A 23267-nucleotide genomic window follows, 5' to 3' on the forward strand; every position below is an offset into this window, starting at 1 on the left:
TGGAACCTTTCCACAGGAAAAGCCAGCAGTAAATATTGACCCCAGGCCCAGCGGTGTCTGTTTGAACGGCAGTCTGCTGCGGCCAGAGAGAGCAAGCCGGGTCACATCTGGCCAAGGGCTGCTTTCAAGAAGACTTGTCACTTGTCAAGAGACAACCCCTGGCGCTGAACTGAAATCGTTCTCCCCAGGATGGAGAAGACGGCGATGAAGGCGCTGATCGTGCTGGTTCTTGGAACGAACTACTGGTCTTGCGCAGGTAAGGAGCTCAGGGACAGGCCGCCGGCAGCGACGTGGAGCCGCCCTGGTCCGTGTCCCCCGTCTCACCGTGTCCCCGTGTGCTCGTGAGCGCAGGCTTCCCCGTCTACGACTACGGCCCGTCCTCTCTGAGGGAGGCAGTCCGCGCCTCGCTGGCAAAAGTGAACTCCCAGTCGCTGAGCCCTTACCTGTTCCGGGCGTTCAGAAGCTCAGTGAAAAGAGTAAGTGCCCCCCTTGCGCCTTCGCTCGTCCTATTTACACTGCTCTCTGGGGCTTTTCCTTTTGCCTTTTTTTGATTCCACTTAGCAATTTTTGCCAGTTTAAATAGACAGCAGCCATTCAGCCCTTTCACACTCTCTTTCAGTCGAGAAAGGATTTAATTACGATGATGGTCATAAAGCTCTCACAGCCCCGCTTTGGATGCCGGATTCTCCCGCAGTTTCCTTCCCTCTGGCCCCACCTCCTGCTTCCAGCTGTCCCCCTCTGCGCTTCCTGCTTCTGTACGCACAGTCCCCGTGGCTCCTACTGCGTGTTTACTAGAAAGAAGGCCTTTTCCAGTCCAGCAGTTCTGCTCCTAATACTTACAGGAAATAAATTCTGGTGTTTGAGCCAAGGAAATCCACTTTCCTTTGTCAGCGTGGTAATAGTCTGTTTCCTGTTAGCTTTGGGAAATGGGAAAAGATGAATTTTCATGGGCTTCCAATGACTAAGTCCATGATTGGCAAAGAAAGAAATGGAGAAATGAATTTCAAAGTAAATGAGAAACTAGACCGCAGGCGGCCTCTCTCCTCCCTGGGCCCCAGGTGGCCTGCCTCTTGTTCTATAAATAGCTGTCCTCTTCTTCGAAGAGTTTAGGTTAAGATGGGAGGTGGGGAGGTTCTACATAGTTCCAGGTCACACTGATGAGAACTTGCAGCCAGGCCACCTGGGAACTGGGAACCGTGGGGACATGGCCAGGGGTCCAGGCAGCCGAGGCCAGAGGTCATCACTTTCTCTCTGCCTCCCTGCTCCCCTCCCCGACCCCTGCTGGGCGCCACCTTAGTGCACACCTAGTCTGCTCCCTCCCTCCTGGGAGGAGCACACGGTTCGAGGCTTCTGGGGTCCAGTCTCCAAACACAATGCATTCCCCTTGGCCCCTCTTCTTCAGAAACTGGCTCAGGTCCTCATTTCCAGGTTCCCAGGAAGTTAATCGAGTTGCCCCAGTTGTCTCTCCCAGCCAGGCCGTAGGTCACCAAGATGAGGGCGGTGCTTCAGCTAGGCTCCCAGCCCAGAGCCCTGCTGTCCTGGCCGGGCTGGGGTCACGTGGCCTGACGTCCTGGTGTGGAGGCACCGCATGACGTGCGCAGTCAGCTGCCAAGACGAAGGGTGAATTCCTTCTGGAAGAGTCCTGGACAGACTGAGGAACCCCTCCCTCGCGCACTGGCTAAACTGGCTTCCGTCCTTTGCATTTAATGAAATCCACGTGTGGCGTGGGGGAATCAGTGTCCTCTTGCCAAGGTTGTAAATGAAGTTTAAATTTACTTGTGATTTAGCCAGTGCTCACGACACAAGAAGGTTAGTGGTTAATTAATTAAGTGAATAAGAGTGTGAGGACAGGTCCTGAGAGGACCAGTTACTGACACCACGGAGATCTGGCCAGTGGAGACAAGCCAGCGTGAGGCGTGGTCATCCAGGGCTCATTCCAGCACATGTGCCACCTTGGTGACAGACCTGAGCCCAGACACACGTGCACCTGCAAATGAACACGCTTTTGTATGCGTGTGTGTGATCTTTTGCCAGAAAGAGTGCCTTCCCCGCTTCTCCCCAGTCTTTTATCCATGTTCAGATTCATCGGTCAAGTTACATTCGCCATGTCCCTTCCACGAAAACTTCCTTTCTTCTCCCAGGGGAAGGAAAACCCTCCTCCTCTGATCTCTCCTGGTGACGTTCCTTTCTTCTTAAACGTGGCTCATGTTTTGCTGTATTGTTGGTCACACCTTCTAGAAATGCCCTAAAGATGGCTAAAAATACACCAATTCCGTCCCTGCCAGTAGACGCAAGAGATACACTCAGAGCTAAGCAAAGCCCTCAGGAAAGGAATGAAGGAAAAGATCATTGGCACTGAGGGTATAAAAAAATTCACGGGAGGAGACATACAGATGAGCTTGAAACACTTGGAGAGATATCTCACCTCTCTGAAAGCCAACAAAATCAGAATTAAAATAGCACAGTGAAAAGGAACCCTCAAACACTGCTGGAGAGAGTGCAGTTTGGTAAAATTATCTTTGGAAAGCAACTTGGAACTATGTGTTAAGTGTGTTTATAAACACGTTAAACATTAAAAATGGCAAACATTTATAACTTTTGATCTGATGATTTCATTTCTAGGAATATGTCCAAAGGAAATAAGTGGTTTGGTCATGTTTGTGTATGTGTGAAAGTTTTGGGGTAGAGTTCAGTGGACTGAGGGAGAAGGGTCAGGCCCTGCTGCTTTATCCCTGAGTTTGCTTAAAAAGCCCAGGGGTTCTCAACCCTGCTGTACACTAGCATTATCTGGAAGATGGAAATTTCCCTGAGGTCCAGGAGAGATGACACCTAATTAAATCTTAGTCTCAGAGGGCAGGGCTCATATTCTTAAATGTTTCCTGGTCAGTCTAACGTGCATTGGGTTTTAGCAGCAGACCTGGATCAAATACTCTTGAAATTAATTTTAAATTACTTACCTCTTGGACTCCAAGTTTAAAGAAGGATGGGAAACGTGGGGCCACGTGACTTCCGCCACGATGGTTTCCTTGCTCCAACATCAACACTCGGCTCACTCGGGCTGTCCCCTCTGGACACAAGCACAGGAAGGAAAGGTGGACACAGGCCCTGGGCTGGGGACGAGGAGAGAGGAGGCTGGACAAGGCTGTGCTTCCGTGGTGCTCAGATTCCACTGGGGAGAGCGAGGAAGAGAGCAGGGAGGGAGGGAGGGGGAAGAAGGGAGAAGGGGGTGCAAATTCTGTAAATAAGTGAAGTTAGTTTCAGAGAGTGGGGAGTCCTGTGGAGAAGAAAGAACAGGGTGGCGGATGGATGAGACTGGGCTGGGGCTGGGGCTGGGGCAGCCCTCTGGTGGCGTGGAGGGCTCCCTGGAGGTGCCACATTTGAGCTAAGACTCACTCAGTGATGAGAACTTCCGGCCTCATTAAAGGGAAGACCCCCTACCTGGGGGAGGGGAGGGCCTTGAACAGAGAAAGTGCAAGAAGGCCTTCGGAGATCTCCCCAGCTGCCGTGGGGAGTGGGGGGCCAGGGACACAGCCGTGCCGGTGGCAGAAGAGCTCCAAGTGGGTGCAGGGAGGATGGCGAGTGTGTGGATTCTGGGACATTTGGAAGCAAAGCCACAGGGGCTGTGGGATCTTTTATGGATCCATGCCCATTTCTGTCCATTTTTACCCTTCTTGGCATTTTTCACTTTTTGGCTTTCTAAATTCTTCTGGCCAGCTGCACTAGATCTTTACTTTTGGTCCAATCATCAGGACTTAGTTTGAAGAACCCAAATGATCATGGTGTTAGTCAGGCATCTCCACAGAAAATAAGACAGAGAGAGAGAGACAGAGAGAGATTTATTTTTAAGAATTGGCTCACTCCATTGTGGAGGCTTGGTAAAGCCAAAATCTTTAGGGTGGGTGAGGCTGGAGATCCAGGGAAGAAGTGACATTGCAGTTCAAGTCTGAGGGCCTTCTGCTGGCCGAACTCCTTTCTGCTTGGGAAAAGGTCAGTCTTTGTTCTATTCAGGCCTTCAACTGATTAGATGAGGCCCACCCACATGAAGGAGGATAATCTGCTTTGCTCAAAGTCTACCACTTTAATCTCATCCCAAAACACCTTCACAGAAACATCCAGATTAATGTTTGAGCAAGCATCTGGACACTGTGGCCCAGCTAAGTCGACCTATAAAATTAAACATAATTCCCAAAAGGGATTATTATGGGTCTTTTATTGCTCGTATATTTCTATTTCTTTTTGAAGTAAAAAACAGAAACGTACTCATTATAAAGAGCTACAAGATACAACAAGAAAGAGGAAACCAAAAGTAACATCCATTATCCCGTCCTCTGAGACACTCCCTGTGAACATGTGGCAGGATGCCTTTTTGGATCTTTTTCTCTTCATCTGCAGTTATAAAATATATTATTTAAGAAAAACAGATCGTATGGTAACATTGATTATAAAGTACCACAATTTATTTCAGCAATAACATTGGTTTGGGATTTTCGCTAGTTGATTCCTTACTGTTGAGCACCTGAGTTGTCCTGTCTCTTTCAAACACCATAGAGCAGAAATTCACTGCCTGGAAGTAAATTGAAATGAAAAACAAAGAAAAGCTATTAGGCATTCTTCCATATTCTGGAAAGTGTGCTTAAAAGTGCTTAAAGATGCAAAAACAGTTGTGAAATCATCTTATACTTCAATAAAATTATCAGTACTCAAAACTGCCACATTTTCATCTTTTTAACTGAGCCGCGGTGTTGCCAGTTTGCTTTCATCAGATTGCTTTAAGGGAAATGGTGGAAGCATGATCGGGGGTGGGGGCGGGGGAGAGCCTGCACGATGCGCTCCGGCTGACAGAAGAGGTTTTAATTTTGTATGAGATTGAGATGTAATATCTAATATTTAAAAATTATAGACAAACAAGGTCACAAACAAGGCAAAGCTGAGCTGTAAGTCCCACTGGCTTTCAGAAAGCCTTGCCGTATCAGCGCTTCTCGTCCTGTGTCGGAGGGAGGCCCCCCACCCCTAGCCTGGAGCTTGTCACTTCTCTCCAAAGCAGAATGTCTGCATGTGCCCGTTGTCCCCTCCCTGTGAGTGGTCTGTGCTCTCACAGTGTTCTCTGGGGAGCAGGCCAATGGGTGACCGACTCAAATTGGCCCCATGGGACGTTTGGAGCCTGGGGTGTAGATGGGCAGGGGTTCCCACCTGGCTCCCTGCTGCCATCCTGTTCCTGCAGCAGCTGCGGTGACTCAGCTCTTATCTCTTAAAACCCTCTGAGACCCTCTCCATGCGACGAAAATGAAAGCGAAGCGCCTCGCAATGGGCTACACGACCATAAGCCGTCTGGCCCACCCCAGCTCTCCCGCATCGGGGGTGCAGTTTTCCTTTTGTTCGTTTTGCACCACACAACAGCCGGGCTTGTTCAGCCCCAGGACACCGGCTCTGCTTTTTCCTCACTTCCCATCCTTTAAGTCTCAGCTTAAACATGCCTTCCTTGGGAGGATTTCTCTGGCACCTCCTCTAAAGGATCTGTTTCCCATCCCCATCACCACTTTCTTTTTCCCTCATAGCACCACAGTCATCTGCCATGTCCTGATCGCAATTTTCGTTAACGTGTTTATCATGTGGTGCCCCCACCGGACTCTAAGCTCCGTGGAGTCCTCCCTGCTCTGCCTCTGGTGCTGGACACACAGCGGGCACTTCAGAAGCCACGAGGCTTCTGTGTCATCAGAACAGCACGGAGTCAGTGGGAAGTTGGGACGGTCCCCCCGGTGTCCACCCTTGGTGGAAAGGAGTGGAAAACTGTGTCAGCAACTGATCAAGCAGGAAGCGAGGCCGGACAACACTGTACAGCACAGAAGTCCTTGCCGCTTACTTATTTCAGGAATTATTAACAAAGTATGGCACATTCTTTTAGGAAAATGACACTTAAAACACATACAGTTGGTTCTTGTTATTTGCTGTAGTTACATCCCAGAAAGATGCTGTGACCACTGGGTTAGTGTGTCCTGAGCTGTTGCTACTGGGGGAAAACAGAGGCAGGTTCCTGGGAGCCTCTGGGCACAGTGTTTCTGTTACCTGATCAACATATGACCTTGTTTTACGTGTGTTTCTGTTTAAAGACTTATTTAATATATACCTTGGTTCGTTAATACTGAACTCACTGTAACAGTTCTGTAACTCACGCCTGAACCAAGCTTATTAACATTTGTACCTTCTCCGTAAGGCACATGGCTGTCTTCCTGTGCTCAGGACCCTAGACGGGACTCAGCACTTGGCTTGGGGGCCATTTTAAACAGCAAAATCACCAAGAAAAAGCACAAAAATGAGAAAAATGTGGCACAAAATAGATCATGAAAGTGACGTGTACAGTCAGGCAGCCGAGACAAGGAGGCGGAACGTCACCTTGTCTGACCCGTCGGGGACTAGAGTCTTTTTGCTGCCTTGTGTGTGTCCATGGATGACTGTGAAAGGACCCCAGTACCGGTTAGGGGTTACAAATACATTTTAGCAAGCAGGCAAATTCGTAAATAATGAGGATTCTTTGTAGATGTAAGTTATAACGCTTAGCTTGGAGTTAGGACAGCTAAGCTCTGGTTCCAGTATCTCAGTAAGTATTGTGTGCTTTTGGTAAAGCGCTCCGTCCTCTGGTCCTCAGAATTAGATCGTGGAGCAGGGTGATTGCTGTGACATTTAGAGCGTCCATGGTGGAAGGTTCTGTCACTTTTCCTCCTCGTGCAGGGAGAGACCTTTCTAGCATGTGACCAGAAACCCATCTATGGCCAACTGATGCTTTGTTTTTGTGAAGGTCAACGTCCTGGATGAGGACAGCCTGAGCATGGACATAGAGTTTGGCATTCGAGAGACGACGTGCAGGAGGGATTCTGGAGAAGATCCTGCCACCTGTGACTTCCAAAGGGGCTACTATGTGGTGAGTGTGGGGGGAAAGGCAACCAGCCCAGAAGCCAACGCAAGGGAGCGCCTCGTCTTCTTCCACGCGCTGGAGTAGATTCAAAGTCACACCGAGGGCTTGGCCGCTGCCTGGCGTCCGGCCACCCTTGGGGGCACCACTCACTGTGTCCACACTGTTCCCCGGGTGAGGGCAGTGTGGCTTGGTGGTGGAGGACTCCAGCTCTGGAGTCCATAGTCCTGGGTAATCCTGGAGAATTCTTTAACTCCTGTTGCCTCACTTTTCTGCTCTTTAAAATGGGGATAATGATGGTTCCAGGCAAAGTGACTGCGAAGAGGCCAATACCAAAGAAAAGCCCCAGAGACATTTCAAATTCTATTTTGAGTGAATATAAAACGCCAGCCTGAAAGTTGCATTGCTTTACAGTTGACTGTTGTATAAAACCCGTCTCTCTCACCAGCATGGGCCGCACGGGGGTCAGGACCATGGCAAGGTCCATTCTGTATCCCCAGTGACCAGCCCCTGGCCCTGTGCTTGGTTAACTCAGGGGCAGGACCCTGCCCACGCAGGCCAGCACCACCACCCCAAATTTGTTCTTGACATTCACGTTTAGCTGTATGAGTTCTCAGGGTTTCATTACTTTATCAGTTTGATGTCTGGGTCGCTTCACAATGATGCCAATTCTGAAAAGGGCATCTTTTGTTTGGTTGTTTCGTGAGACTTTTCTCTGTGATTCTGTTTTACAAAGATCCCAAGTGTCACTGGCATCTGTTTCTAAGGAAATCTGAGGCCAAGGGACAGGAGAGAGGAGTGGAGATCTTCGTACCTCCTTCTGTGCAAGTGGGAAGCCGTTTGAGGCGGCCGGCTCGGTGCTCAGGAAGGCCGCGTGTGCCTCCCCCGGGGACTTGTACTGCAGCCAACGACTAAGAGATAGTGAAATCTTCTATCATTTGGTTCTGCTTAGGCCTTGAGAAATGTTCATTTTGAAAAGATGAAATGTCTCTGTGGATTTTCCCCTTCTGTCCGCACCATTGTGTCAAGCCCTACGGTGTTGCCTGATTTCTTGGGGAGGGTCCTAAGCGTCTCTGCCAGCTGCTGGGCATAGAGCTCATTGTTCCCCTTTTCCAGCCGGTGGCCGTCTGCAGGAGCACCGTGCGGGTGTCTGCCGAGCAGGTGCAGGACGCGTGGGTCCGCTGCCACTGGTCCTCCAGCTCCGAGTCTAACAGCAGCGAAGAGGTATGAGCAGGGGCCTGGCGTCCTCCGGAGCAGCACCCGTTAGGGTCCGTGTGGGTCTGTGACCAGCAAACTGGGTTGACAGAGTAGCCGGAGCATCACCTGGGCGGGGCCAGCACAGCTCTGCGTCTTCCCCTGGAGTCTCCCTTTTACACCTGCAAGCTCATTTTCAGTATCCCTTACTGCTTCCCAATCTCCCCTTCTCTCCCTCTCTCCCCTCTCTCTCTTTTTTGCCCTGAGATTTGGGAAATGAGCTTAAAGTAGTAATTAGCAAATCTTCAAAGCTTTAGCTCTAATTTTGCAGTTCACTGCCTCTGTGGTTTAGTGGCACAAACCACTGGGGCACTTTTGCTGCACTAGTGTTCAAAACTACTTATCAGCTCTGCAGTCTAGGTCAGGATATCTCATCTCCGTGATCTGCAGCTTCTTCACCAGTCACACGCCAGATCACGGGGATGTAATAAAGACCACTGAGAGGCTGTTCCAAAAACCAAGTAAGTTAACCGACGTGAAAGATCTGGTCCAGCACCTGGTACATAACAGATGCTCAGGAAATGTCAAGGAGGAAGCCTTTTGACTCTTAACTTGGGATAAAAACACAACTATCACATTCTTTGTTTAGTCATAATGGGATAATATCCTTGACTGCTATTTAAAAAGTATTTCTGCCATCAAATAGCTGAATCTACCCAACAACTTTTCCTACTCATATTTTTATTTAATTTCTCAAGATTTAAATCTCTAGTGAAAATTACATGAAGAGTATACAATTTCCACTTCAAGAATTAGACATAAAAGTAGTGTTCCTCTATTATTAACATACCCGTGCTGTACATACTTTGTACAGAAGTCCATTTTATTTTATTTTATTTATTATTTTATTTTTGATGTGGGAAAGGAAATTTTTGGTTTATTTATTTATTTATTTTAAACAGAGGCACTGGGGATTGAACCCAGGACCTTGTGCATGCTAGGCATGCATTTTATCACTGAGCTATAGTCTCCCCATTGGAAGATCATTTTAGAATTAGGAAGGGGTGACCCTGGTGGCTGAGGGACTCCTGTTACAGGGGTGGTTTTGTTGTTGGAAGGAGAGGAGAACTCTGCAAAATGTTGGGTTGAGCAGAACCTAATTGATCTTGTCCATAATGGCAACTTTTGCGGGTCAATCCCCAGGTGATTTCTGGGTGATTTCCCGAGGGCCCTGTCTTCTTGGTCTTAGAGCAGGTGCCCAGGGCCTCCCTGTTCGGCTCCAGTGAAGCATCCAGGGAGCTGACACATGGGTGCACGCTTGGCCAAGCTAACCCAGAAGGGACAAGGTCAAGCATCATTCCACAAGCATTCTGTTGGTACCGATTTTGAGGTTTATGTGGGGAAAGCTAGGGGACAGTGAGGAGGAGGGCGAGCTCAGCTTGGCCCCGTGGAGTTGGCAGTTGAGTCTGGGGGTGCCCATGAAGCACGGGTCACCCTGACTGCCAGGCAAGCACGCGGGAGCTCGTGGTGAGAGGATAGAACAGCGCGTGGGGGCAGAGTGCACCTTCCCTGGGGACTGGAAGGAGGGTGCCATCAGGACAAAGGGGACAGGGTGTTGAGGGGAGGGAGGAAAAGATTCCCAGCACGGGGAGAGCATGACGGAGTTCCCTGAAGTGTGACTAAAGCTAAGCTGATGGGTTGAAATGGATGGAAATCCATTAAGACTGGAAGAGCAAACATGGCGAGAGAGGCATGGGGGTGGGGCTGGAGAGGAGACAGTCTGGGCAAGATGGACCTCATGGGTGCTGTACAAGGATCCTGGGCTTGATTCTCACGGCAGTGGGGCTACTGAAGGGCTATAAGTAGGGAAGTGACAGAAAAGATGGAGAACAGACTGGAACCAGGTAAGAAGAGATGGGGGCCCTCAGAGGCTGGCAGACAGGTGAGGGAGGGAGCTAACTAGACCTAGAAGTTAGAGGTGAATGTTGAGAGAGATGGATTCCAGTTCTGTGACCTTCAACACAATCGAAATCAATTTAAAGTAAGTGGCCCTTAATTTAACCTCTCTTCCATCTCTGATTTGGGAAGTTGATTCCGAATGTTTGCACAAACCACAGATCTGTTGCAACTTTCTAATTGCAGAGTGAAGACCACTCACTTTTCTTCCAATCCCAAGTTTTGTAAGAAGACTCTGCTGTTAAGTTCGGTTAGCCCCTGAAACAAACAAGATTTTAAAATAAACTCCCAGGCTCCTTTTCCTCAATGATTAGGTGATCCTAAAAAAATTATGAGCAAAGAAAAAATATTTTTTTAATGAAAGAACTCTGCAATTCAAAAGAAAGAGAAGAAAGCAGATGGAGATTTAAAGTAATTTCTGGAAACTCTAAAATAGACTTCTTACATGAAACAGAAAAAAACAAAAACTAGAAAACAGCTGTTAACCATTTTCAGTGAAATAAATGGTGATATTACAAACATGAAAGACAATTGACTGGGATGAATTTAGCCAGGGAACAAATAAATCATTGTTGGAAGTAGGGAGTAAAAGAAATAAAACTGGAAAAAAAATTCCAGAATAATGAAAATAAAGACCACTTGAAAAACATATGTAGATAGTAAAAGAATTTCCAGAGAAAAGAATATAATGTAGAGAAAGATGGAAGCAAAGCCATGGAGAATAAGACCCCAATTATGATGAAATAGGACTTAGCTCAACTGGAAAATATCTGGTAAGGATACAATGAGAGGAAGTGTCTGTAATACAAGAAATTGGGGGGTGGGGAGGGTATAACTCAAGTGGTAGAGCACGTGCTTAGCATGCAGGAGGTCCTGGGTTCCATCCCCAGTACCCGCTCCATGAATAAATGCATGAGTAAACCTAAATACCTTCCCTCCCTAAAAAAAAGAAGAAAGAAATTGTCAGATTAAAAAAAAAATTTAGGTTTCCACTCCATGATTTTAGTAAGTATAAAAGCTTTGTAAAGAGATATGAGAAAATAAATTTCTAAATTTGCTAATATCCTCTCTTAATCAAATAAATGTTTAAATTATGGGTCATTTTTATTATTTAAAAACAATTTTGGGGGGGTGAGGTAATGAGGTTTATTAATTTATTTATTCTTAGAGGAGGTGTGGGGGATTGAACCTAGGACCTCATGCATGCTGAGCATGTGCTCTGCCACTTGAGCTATACCCTTCCCTGCCGCACCCCAGTTTTTATTATTATTTTTTTAATTTTGAAGAAGTATGTAGAGGATAAAAGGTTTCCATGCAACATGTCAGTCAACCGCGCGATGGCGCGTCACCACGGCGAGGGCAACGCTAAGGTCTGCAGGTTGATGAATGGATCTGAGGCAAGTCCTTTTGACTCAGAGTGAATGGGATGAGGTTTGGCTAGAGTTTCAGCCAAGAGACCCAAAATGGTCCAAAAGGAGTCACTGAGCAAGAATAACTGAACAGGTTCTGAACTCAGAGGAGGAGCGGTACAGGGATTTCATTTTATTTACTGTCTTCCATCTCAAATGATAGAAATTCAACTAGACGTAGCCTACGCCAGAAGGAGATGATTTCCTGGTTCGCGTTTCCAGGACCGAGCGGGAGGAGCTGGCCCCACGGACAGCGCTGTCGGTGCCATTTCGTTTTCCCCTTCTCCTCTGACTCGGCCCGCCCTCTCTCACCTAGCAGATGAGCAGGGAGCAGGAAGCAGGAAGCAGGACTCCGAGCGACTCCAGACTCACATCCTCTAAGCTTAGGTGGAAAACAGAGCATTTCTCGGTAGCTCTAGCTGAAGACACCTTCTGGCGTTAACTCCCATGGGACTGGCTATGTGTCCCATATACATATATATATTTTTAAATAACATCGTTATTGAGATATAATTCACAGACCATACAATTCACCCTTTTAATGCATACAGTTCAGTCGTTTTTAGTGTATTCATAAAGTTGTACAACTGTCACCACTACCTAAATCCTGGACATGTCATCTTCCCAGAAGGAACCCCCAGTACCTTTATCCCATTCCCAGCTCCCTCCAGCTCTGTAGGAGCCACTAATCCACTTTGTCTATGGATTTGCCTAAATCCATCTAAACGAAAACATACCATATATGTTCTTCTGTGACTGGTGCTCTTTAGTTAGCATGTCTGGAGGTTCGCACATGTTGTAGCGTGGATCAGTGCTTCATTCTTTTTTTATTGTCGAGTGGTAGTCCGTTGTATGGATAAACCACGTTTGATTTCTCCATTCATTAACTCATCAAAATTGGAGTTGTTTCTACTTCCTGTCAGCTGCAAGCAATGATGCTGTGAGCATCAGGCACAAGTTTTTTCGTGGGCATGTATTTTATTTCTTTTGGGTGTGTACCTACAAGTGGCATTTCTGGGTCACATAGTTACTAGATGTGTAACTTCAGAAACTGCCAAACTGTTTTCCATAATAACTGTAACCATGTTCGCTTCACGCCAGCAAGGTGTGTGTTCCAGTTTCTACACACCCTTACCAACACTTGCTGTTGTCTGTCTTTTTAAATTTTAGCCATTCTAATGAGTGTGAAGTTTTGATTTGCATTTTCCTAATAGACTAATGATTAACTGTTTGTTATCTTCTTTGGAGAAATATCTACTCAAATCTTTTGCCAATTTTTAAAGTGGGTTCTTTGTCTTTTTGTTGTTGAGTAGTAAGAGTTCTTTCTACAGATTACAAGTTCCTTATCAGATACAGGGTTTGCAAATATTTTCTCCCAGTCCTTGTGTGTGTGTGTTTGTGTGTGTGTGTGTGTGTGTGTGTGTTTTAATCTTGATGGTGCCCTTTGAAGAACAGAAGTTTAAAGTTTAATGAAGTCCAGTTGATGTATTTTTTCTCACACTGTTGATATGAGTCTTCCGTTTAGATCAATGGTCCATTCTGATTAGGAACGGATCCAGCTTCATTTTTTCACATGTGGATATCCAGTTGTCCCGGCACCATTTCTTGAAAAGACTATTCTTTCCCCACTAAACTGTGTCCCTCCTAAACCTACCACTATGATGGGGGCCAGCAGGCTAACAGCTGTTGAGGACAGAGAGGGTAACGGGTGGGCAGCTCGACACGTGGTAGAAAGGCTGTGCGCCGAGCAGCCACCTTACTGTGCGCCTGCTGCCTGGGCTCTCGGTGGCTTCATGAAGACTCCCTGTGCACATCTCTTTTTATTGAACACATATGGCAACTCCATAGAGAGCAAATTCCCAAATCTGACCTCAACGCAGTCTATTTACAAGTCCATGTAACGAAGTTTTGTCTTTCTGGTCCACAACATCTGAGAGTCATTTTGAGCCTAGTAGAAACCTTTTTAGACAATTTAAACTTCATGTAAGTTGCTCTTCCTCACATGCTTTTTTAGACATACATGTTCAATACCACATGAAGTTATTTAATATAATTTATCCCCTCATTTCACTAAAAATAAATGATATAATACATATGAGTCTTCCAGATAATATCTGCATTTTTTTACAGTGTCTTTCCTTTTTTTCTCTTTCATGCACTGAAATATACTGATGCCTAAATTTACTTAGATGTTTTTTGCGGATATGTTGGGACCCTCTACATCAAGAAATAGTTATTTACTTGGTAAGTGGAGATCTATTCTTTTCAGCATTTTTAAATTTGTGAATCAAATTCCTGTTGAAGCTCTCTGTTAGGAAGTCATTTAAAACTGGAGCTATCTCTACATAACCTTTGAAAATAAACATTTGCTTTTAATGTTGCTCCTTTCTTGACACCCGGCAATAATGACACAACTCTTCATTTTGGCAGCTCTTTATATCTATACAGAGCTTCTCCACACATGATTCTATCTCATGGCCTCAACATCGCCATCAGTTACACACAGCAGATGCTGGTTTTTACCATAAGAGGGTCCCCCAACCTGAACACGCTTGTTTCCTCCCAGGAGCATGGCAGCGTGGCAGGGCCCCAGTGTGCAAGGATGCACAGGTGGGAGTATCTGCACCAAGCCTCATCTGACTGGTTGGTGTGGAATTCTGTCATCCCCCAGCCACATGATCAGAGCTGACCATCCCTCTGAGAACCTCGTTTTGGGGAGGAAGGGCTTTCCTTTTCCCCTTCTAATGTGGTCTCTCATTTGAAGTGGGATTGAGTTAGTGTTCCATGACTTGAGAAACACTTTTACCTGTTGGTAAAATAGGTAAATGGGAGGCTTTTTCCTACCGGTGCTGATGGCAGCAAAACTTTTTGGTGACCTTCCACTGCTTCCTTGCCTGAAAGGTGTATGTGTGGCATCAGTAACAAAAGCATAGAACATTCTAGAAGTGGTCAGAGGGGGCTTGCCTGAAGACTGCTCCTGTGTTACAGGCCTCATGCCCGACAGACCCAGAAGCGAGCCGTCTCACCAGCGGTCACTCGGTAAGTGGTCCTGTTTTCTTTGGTGGGACACCAACACATTCTTTTATGATCAAGCCAAACTCTGCTAACACTATTTTGTAGGAGATAAACCCCTGAAGTACAAAATATTTAAAATGAAAATGAAAAGAACCATCCTGCATAAACTTGTTCTGCCAATCATTGAAAAGCTATAAAACTCACAATTTGTCAGGAATAAAATTATCAGAAGATTTTTAATATTTTGGCACAGGAAATCAGCATTGGTCTCCCTTCTGCCTCAGTCTGGAGCATTTTCTGAAGACCCCAAACTCTTCTGAACTCCTCTTTGCTCTCCATCCTCAACTGTACTTTTCAGCAAGAAGACAGGACTAATAATTATTTAGTTTCTCCCTTTTACAGTCAGTTTTCTTATTTAACCCTCATAGCAGCTCTGTTCACCCAGTTTATTACCTCCTTACGTAGAAGAAGTGGGTAGCAACTCACAGTGTTCACTGTATATGAAAAATTCTCACTCTCTACAAGTTGCATGACAGTTTTACTCTTCAACTTCACAATCATCCTGAGAGGCAGCACTATGTCCCTTCCCATTTTATAGATGAGCAAACTGAGGCTTAGTGAGCTACTGTAACTTGTCCAAGGCTATACGGCCAATGTAGGACCTCAATCCAGGTAAGGAGTGGCAGTGATAGGACTTTGAGACAGATCTGTCAGACTCTAAAGTCTCTGTTTTTCCATGTGCTTTCCAGGATTGTGAAGTTCACCCTACGATCAGAGTTCTTCAGTAAAATGAATAACAAATTCGGGAGTTTCAGATTTACAAATGTTGGCCACTACATATAAAAATAGACTTAAAAAAAAGTTTCTCCTCTATAGCACATGTTCAGTTCTTGTAATAACCTTTAATGAGAAAAATATGAATATGAATATACATATATATACACATGACTGGGACATTGTGCTGTACACCAGAAACTGACACACTGTAACTGACTATACTTCAAAAAAGTGAATAACACAGATACTAATATTTCATGGAGGGCGCTATCTGACTCTCCTTAGGCTCACTCCAGTTTATTTGAAGCATGAACGCTGAGGCTTGCTTTAAAAAATGCCTAAATTTAGACCTCCTCCCAGGTAACTCTTTGGGAGAAATACAGTTATTCTAACAATGTGACCACTGCTGAGAACGTTTTTGAACACTCTGTTTTGGCATGCCTTCAGAATCTCTGGCCCATTCTTTTGAATCTCTATAGTGGTGACAAACAGTTGCCCTTGGATTTGATTTTTGGAAATAACTAAAAGTCACTTGGAAATAACTCCAACTAATCAGATTAATAACCAATTTGGGTATGTGAGTTATCTATTGCTGTGTGTCAAATTACCACAAAACTTAACAACTTAAAACAACAAACTTCTATTATCTTGTAGTTTCTGAGTGTCAGGAACTCAGAAGTAGCTTACCTGGGTGTTCTGGCTCAGGGTCTCTAAAAGATTGCAGACAAGACGTTGACTGGGGCTGTGATCTCATCTGAAGGCTTGACTGGGGCTGAGGGATGCACTTCCAAGACTACTCACATGGTTGTTGGCAAGCCTCAGTTCTTCATGGGCTACTGGACTGAGGTTTCTTTCATTTCTTACCATATGGGTGTTTCCACATGGCTGTCTGAATGCCCACAAAACATGACAGCTGGCTTCTGCCAGAGAACATGATGAGAGAGAGAACAGGAGAGAGGCAGAGAGAGAGGGAGAGAGGAGAATGAGCAAGCAACAGAGAGCTCCCAAAACAGAAGGCACAGTCTTTTATTACCTAACCTTGAAAGTGACATACCGTCACTTCTGCATATTTTATTAATCACACAGACCAACCCTGGTCCAGTGTAGGAGGGGATATTCAGGAGTGTGAACACCAGGAGGCCATCTTGGAGGCTGGCTACCACAGTGGGAAAATGTCATTTGGGACAAAAAAAATATGATATGGATACAAATGAATGTGACTGATCCTTTTTATATTCCTCAGAAGATAACCCCAAAGCTGAATTCTAAAAACATTTGGGGCCTTGGGACCATCATTGACACAGATGTGAGGCCCATCTCTGGAGACTGCTTTGAATTCAATTTAATTCAACACATGTGTGTGACAAGCACTGGGCAGATTCCACGGAGGACTGAGAGATAGATGTGACCACCCCTGCCCTCGAGGGCTCACAGCAGATCACATGTGGAGAGAAATCAGCACTGGGCTCAGCTGTAACACCACGCAGGCGAGAGCGAGGGAGAGCTTGCCAAGGAAGGCAAAGTCGTCACGTTCTTGGGTAGTCTCTTGGCAGGAAGGGCTCTGGTTGTGCTCATGACAGTCCTTCTCATTAATTTATAGTCACGGAGTCCATGTTGTCTTAGATCTTGATGTGAATAATTCCCTTTGTCTTCAGAGATCATGAGAAGGGTCATTCCTCCTGGAAATAGAAGGTACCCGAACCAGCGCCCCAGAGGAAGAATAAACAGTGGCTTCGAGTAACAGCCTGGAGGTAAGGGAACGCGGTGAAAAGCATGTGTGTTTAGAAGTAGAAGCTACTGGGATGGAAGGCCTTAAAACTGCCGTTCCCACACCTCCAGACGTCTGCAGGCTGCTACTCAGCTCCCGCCCTGGCCTTCTGCCTCCTCCTCTCTCCTCCCAGGCACTGTTCCCCCGTCATCTCTCCACTCTTGCACCCTCAGCCCTTTTCCCGTGGTGTTTGTTATGTGTTGCCATTGATGTGATCAAACGTCTCCACTTTAAGAGCAAACCAACCAACAGAACAGCCCCTTTCTTTGACCCAGTCTCCCCACCCCAGCAACTGCCTCCCTTCCATCCTTCCTTCTCTGCTAAGCTTCTGGACAAAACTGTGGTCTCGGCTGCTGCCTGAACCTCCCCATTTCCCGTTCACTTTTCTGCTCTTTGCAAACTGGATATGAATCCTTCAAACCTCTAACATCTATTCTGCCTTCCTTTTCTTGATCAATCATTTAAATCCTGGTGACCGTCTGGATTATCACCTTAGCCCAGCTCTTTCTTTCTTTTGTGGATTACTCCATCATCCCTTCAACTTGCCCGACTTGATCACTGATGTGCAAGTCTTTCCAAATACGCATCCTTACCTCGCTCTATCCCGAGATCCAGGCCCTTATATCCACTGCCCCCAGGATGTAGTTGCTATGAGCGTCTGTGAGCTCCTGAAAGTTGACTAGCCTTCTCTGCATCTCCCTGTCTGAACTGAAGGCGTCACTGAATCCACCGAATTTTCTCAAGCTCAGAACTTTAGGGTATCATTGGCTCTTCCTTACCCTTCATCTTTTCCCAACATCCACGGGGGTCCAGTCCTGCTGATTTTGCCCACACATTTTCTCTGGCTTTTGCCCATCATTTCATTACCATCACCACTGAACTGTCACGAGCATTCTTGCCTCAGGTCCCGATCGCACACTGTCCACCTTGTGCGCTGCCCTCAGGTTTATCTGGAAACGCAGAGGAGACTCTGGTCCTTCTCCTTTAACCCCTTAGTACTCACTCCACCTACAGGACAAAGCAGAGGCAGACCCTGAGCCAAGAGAAGCAGCAGTGTCTTCGCCCCGCTGTGTGGGGGCTGGAGGTCGAGCCCTGGCTCTTCAAGCCTCACTTAACACCACTGAGCCTGGCGGGTGTGTGAGTCCCTGGGTACTAGGGGCTGAAGCAAAGGCAGCTTTGTCTTTCTAAAGGCTCCCAAGTACTAAAGGGACATCACCAAGGGCGCATTTAAAAGGAATCTTTGGATGCGATTATAGGTATTGATTCAGCGCACGTTTATCTTATATACACGCTCACAAGTTAATAATGCAGCCTGGGGGCTGTCGCGGGCTTTACAGCTTACATAGCACTGTCCGCCTTCAGGGTAAAGTCCAAACTCCCTAGCATGGCCCTCAAAGGTCTCCGTGACATGGCCCCTGCCCTCTTCTCTAGCGTTGTCTCTCCCAAGTCCACCTGGCCCCAAAGCTCCTGCAGGAATGAAATATTTGCAGTTCCTCCTGCTGTGATCCCTCTACCTGGGACATCGGCCCGGCTAATTCCCCCTCATCACTCAGATCTCAGCTCAGTGCTGCTTCCCCCGTGAGGTCCGTTCTCACCCCCTCCCCAAACCAGAGATGCGGCCCTTTATGGGCTCCCCTAAAATCCTTATCACAGGGCACAGTAAGCCACCAGGCCCCCTCCCTCCCAGGGGAGGGCCGAGGTGACTCCCAGGGCCCTGCATGGGGCCGGGCACACAGCAAGCATACAGGACGTATTTTTTGAGTGGATGACCGAACTTCACTTCGGGTTCTTGACCTTCTGTTAACAAAAAAAAAAAAAAAAAAAAAAAAAAAAATCGTCTAAGTGTAGTATGATTAATTTTTAACCACCAGAATTTGAAAGAGGTCAACTGACATCTTACTAAAATCGAATGGAAATTTACCAGCGAGGCTGTATTGGATGAAAGATGCAAACGGTACATTTTCTTTTTAATCTATGTGCACCCTAAAAATACAAACCAGCTTCATGCTGAGATCAAGACACTGCTCATTACAAAGAAACAGACTCATCATATTCTTTTTTTATACAGTTAAATCATTTCTTTTTGCTTTGCAGAACATCCTCAGGGGAAAAATAGAATTCTTAATAGACTGGTTGCATTTTCTTCATTAATGATTATATTGGAGATACATATGGTGTGTATAATCCCAGTATAAATTTATGATCTGATTTCTGTAAAGAAACTGATCACTTAAAAAACGTCTGTTTAAAAGCCACACAGACTAAAGGCCAAAGGCCACTGCCCTGGCTGGGACATTGATTTTGACTTGTGTCCCAGTTATGCCCCTGCCCTCCCATGACCCTCAGCAGGGCAGGTTTCCACACTGTGCTCCGAGGCTCCTGGAATCTTAGGATCAGGCCAGCACAGGGGGATCAGTGAGGGGGCCAATCCCCAGGGTCTGGAACCTGGCTCCCAGCTTGCTCTGCCAAGCTTGGGGGCTGCGGGAGGAACGCAGTCCCCTAACCTCTCGGGCTCAGTTCTTCAAAGATTCGTGACGATCATTGTACTAGTTTTCGTCCCTGCTAGACCACGAGCGCCTTTAGGGCGTGCTACCTCGTTCTCCTTATGAGCTATTTTGGTTTACTAACAAGAAAAATACGATTAATAATACCTCCCTACTAAGGTATTAACAGCAATATCCTTTGTCTACTTCCTAATGCTGAAAGTAGTGTCTAGAACATCCTAAGGGTTCTATCGGGTTGAAAGGAAGGAATGAACAAATGCAGGACCAGATTCAGGATGACGCTTCTCACACTGTGGAGCCGCGTGCCCGGTGGGGAGCTTTCTGAAGGCGGAGACCCTGGCTCACAGAGCACGAATCCTCTGCGCTTCCCTCCGTCTCTGGGACAAATTAGAAGCCCAGGAAGGGTTTCTGTAATTTCACAGTGACTGTTCTGGATGCTTTCAGGTTGTTAGAAAATCATTTAAGATACAGGAGTGGGTAGTGAAAGGGAGTATTTAAAAAAAAAAAAAAGAGCTCTGAACGTTTTTCTTCTTGGCTATTCTAACGTAGGAAGGGCGGGGAATCATCTCACATTGAAAGGAATCTGTCTGAGAGCGCCACGCTCTCCCGGTCTTTACAGCTGACGTAGTTCTGACTTTTGCGTGATGTAGGGGCCCCCAGACCGCGCAGCATGAGTGATGCGCGTGCGTCTACACCGCAGTGTCGATTAGTGGGGGTTATTAGTGTGGGAGTCCTACGCGCTACGCCCCAGAGCAGCAAAGAAGGCAGTTCTCAGTGAGGTCCTTTGTCAATCTTGTCACTCTATGCATGGCCTGGAATGACTCAAAAGCACCAGGAGTACTGAACAAGAAAATAATAGCGCGTAGACAAACCTCCGTGAATAACGAGGGCCGGCTGTACAGTGGGCTTCCCCTCTAGTTTACCCCAGTTTCTCTGTCATCTCTCTTGTTCCCTCTCACCACGTCTTTAAGGAAAAGCTGTCTGCACTTGCTGTCTGCAGGTCCTCCTCTGTCCCCTCTCTCAGGGCACTGGCTCTGTCCTGCTCGATACCCGCCCTTTGCTGCTGTCCATTCCCTTTCTGCTGAACCTCGTGGCTGAACTGATGCTGAGGAAAACTCCCTTCTTCCCTGAAATCCTCTGGCCCCTGAGACTTGGTCTTGGCCCTCCTTCCAGCCAAGACGTCTCTCTGTTCTTGCTGCATCCTCTGTCTTCCTCCTGCTCGTCAGACTGCGGTGACGTTCACCAGGGCTCCAGCCTCCGCTCTCCCTCTGCTCACTGTCCCTGCTCTCCCAGGTGATCGCACGCACCCCCAGGGCCGTGATGCCCACCTGTCCGGGGATGATTCCAACCTCTACGCACACACTGTCCCTCTAGCCGGAACTGCGGGCTTGATTAAACAGCAGCGTGCCAGACACTCCGTCCAGTTGTTGCACAGCACACTCAAAATGGAATTCGTCCTTTTGGGACTGTCTTACTCTTCTTCCTGTATCCAACTCAGCTCCAGGTACCCAGACCGGAATGGATTCATCTTGAACCTCCTCCCCGCCCTCATCCAATCAGTCACTGTGTTCTGCCAGTCCTTCCTCTGAACTGTTTCACCGCGCTGACCCTGTCCGTGCTCTGGCCTCATCACTCTAGCCTGGTGTGGTCAGCATCTTCCTGATGATCTTAAAAGTCACCTCTGTACTGCCACCAGAGACACCTTAACACCAGCTCTTACAGGTCAAGGTCCTGTTCACCTGGGAGGTGGAGTCTAAACTCCCTAGAGATTCGGGACATGCAGAATCGGACCCTCCCTTCAATGGAAGGGTCCCTGTCTGTGTCCCTGGCTTCTCAGCCTTCACTTCACACAGAAGAGTCACACAGTTGACTGTTCCACCGGCCCCCAGTCTGGGTTTGACCTTCACTCCCAGGCCCAGTGACCCTGCTCCCCATCCTATGCTTGGAGTCTGTCTCATATGTCTTCTCCAGAAACCTTTCCTTGAGGTTTCCTGCACGTGGGACTCTCTGGAACTGCCTGTACCAGGCTGCACTCTAACTGCCTCTGTCTTTTCTCCTAGCTTGTGAGTTCTTGTTTTCCCTTTTAGAGGTCGGGGCTGTGCCTTAGTAACCTTCATAACCCTCAGTGGATACTCAGTGCATACATGTTTATTGAATGGATGAAGGGATGGATGGATGAATAAATAGTCCCACCCCCAACCCATGCCCTCAAATGACTGCAGCCGCAGCCCACCTACTCCTCAGTGGCTTGCTTAGTTCCCTCCCTCCGCCCTCTCACCACCAGCACCTCCTTAGATCAGCCTGAGTCCAGCATCTCCCTGTAGACTTTCCCGAGGGACTCTCTTGAGATGAGCTTTCTTTCTGGGGCTGCGTTTCTGTTCCCCGGATTTGATTACCTCCTCTTCTCTCAGCAGGTGTCTCTCCCTCCTTTTCTTCTTTCAAGGGCTCACAGCTTCACATAGTTGCTCTGGTCCCTGGTGCCACCTTGGATTCCCTTTCAAATAGTGCCCAGGAATCCCACGTCCTGCGCCTCTGTAGGAAGAAGGAAAAACGCACGCCACGGGGTTTAATCCTTCCTTTCTCCTCTCTTTTCACAGCAGAACGCACTGGAAGGAGTAGAAGTTCCAATGAAGAAAGGCAGTTTGCGAATTGATTGCTTCCAGTCCGTAATAAATGGCTTTCTTTCTTTCATTGCCTGTTTTATTTTTTAGTCGGAGTAACTATCACATTTTGTGATGAGAAGCTAACGGCACGAGGAGAGTCCACTGAGTGAGCTTCCCTTCCCGCGGGCCTGCTACCTACCGCCCGCGGGAAGGCGGTGCTTGGGGAAGGTGGGGGCTGAGCCAGGCGCAGGGCTGAAGGCGGCCCGGCCCCAGCCACCCCAGGGTGCGCGCTGACGGAACCAACCAGCGTGTTCCGTCGCCAGACACACGACCCCGCAGCCTGCGGCCTCAGGGCCGTGACCACTGCTAGGCCAGGACTGAACAGTTCCGGCTTAATGTTTATTACAGTCTCTACCCCTAGAAGAAAGTGGAAGGAATGTGTTAGCAAAAATTTGGGGGAAAGACTAGTGAATTCAGAGATTGGCAAATTACAGAAATATATAACTTACTTTCTACGCAGTTAATACCTTTTTCTGACCATTAAAGACATCACACTTGTCCTCCATGAGCGCCCATGGTCCTTTATTAGACCAGGGGGCTGGGCGCTGTCGGGCAGGGGGAGGAGCCCTGCAGAGACTGAAGACAGAAGGGGCTTCACAACATTGATGCTAAAACCAGATAAAGACAGCAGAAAGGAAACTACAGATCACTCTCATTTATGAAGAGGAGGAGGGAAAATTAATACTCTTTGCCAAAGTTATGGCTAGAGTATCAACTGAATATTCTAGAATATCAACTGAAAACCTATTACAAATATAAGAATTCAGTAGGAAGACAGTCCCCAAAAGTAATATATATTGGTCCATTTTATATTATAAGGTATAATGACAAGAGAGCTCATTTATAATAACAATGAGAAGAAGAAGAACAAATAAATTTAAAAGGCAGTATCTGGAACATGCATACAAAACTCTTAAAAAGATTTTAGTAAATGGAAACATATATCATATTCTTACAGAGCAAAATTCACAAGCCTTGAGATGTCCTTTTTTTTCTAAATTAATCTACAAATTTGATCATTATATTTTGATTTAACATATCACCAGAATTTTTTTTTTCATAACCTGACAAGCT

At 46.9% G+C, this 23267-nt stretch overlaps 1 protein-coding gene across 2 annotated transcripts; it reads left to right on the forward strand.

The window, feature by feature from the left end:
- Nucleotides 1-116: 116 nt before the first annotated feature.
- SPP2 (secreted phosphoprotein 2) lies at nucleotides 117-22221 on the forward strand. Of its 2 annotated transcripts, none has more exons than XM_010948160.3 (8): nucleotides 117-256; nucleotides 352-476; nucleotides 6794-6916; nucleotides 8024-8131; nucleotides 13656-13710; nucleotides 14455-14505; nucleotides 16914-17009; nucleotides 22128-22221. In XM_010948160.3, the coding sequence occupies exons 1-7, from the start codon at nucleotides 190-192 to the stop codon at nucleotides 16997-16999; spliced, it is 615 nt and encodes a 204-aa protein (XP_010946462.1). In that variant the 5' UTR covers nucleotides 117-189; the 3' UTR covers nucleotides 17000-17009; nucleotides 22128-22221. The 2 variants fall into 2 exon arrangements, with proteins under 2 accessions (XP_010946462.1, XP_010946463.1); XM_010948161.3 differs by having other exon boundaries at nucleotides 22131-22221.
- The last annotated feature ends 1046 nt before the right edge of the window (nucleotides 22222-23267 follow it).

The sequence above is a fragment of the Camelus bactrianus genome, chromosome 5 (genome assembly GCF_048773025.1).
Source record: "Camelus bactrianus isolate YW-2024 breed Bactrian camel chromosome 5, ASM4877302v1, whole genome shotgun sequence".
NCBI classification, from domain to species: domain Eukaryota; kingdom Metazoa; phylum Chordata; class Mammalia; order Artiodactyla; family Camelidae; genus Camelus; species Camelus bactrianus.

What these genes read in the sequence shown, in the direction of transcription:
- SPP2 (XM_010948160.3), top strand. Translation starts at nt 190, where the DNA reads ATGGAGAAGACGGCGATGAAGGCGCTGATCGTGCTGGTTCTTGGAACG. An exon ending in GAACTACTGGTCTTGCGCAG is followed by an intron (nt 257 to 351) that starts GTAAGGAGCTCA and finishes TCGTGAGCGCAG; the next exon opens with GCTTCCCCGTCTACGACTAC. An exon ending in GTCTCACCAGCGGTCACTCG is followed by an intron (nt 14,506 to 16,913) that starts GTAAGTGGTCCT and finishes CTTTGTCTTCAG; the next exon opens with AGATCATGAGAAGGGTCATT.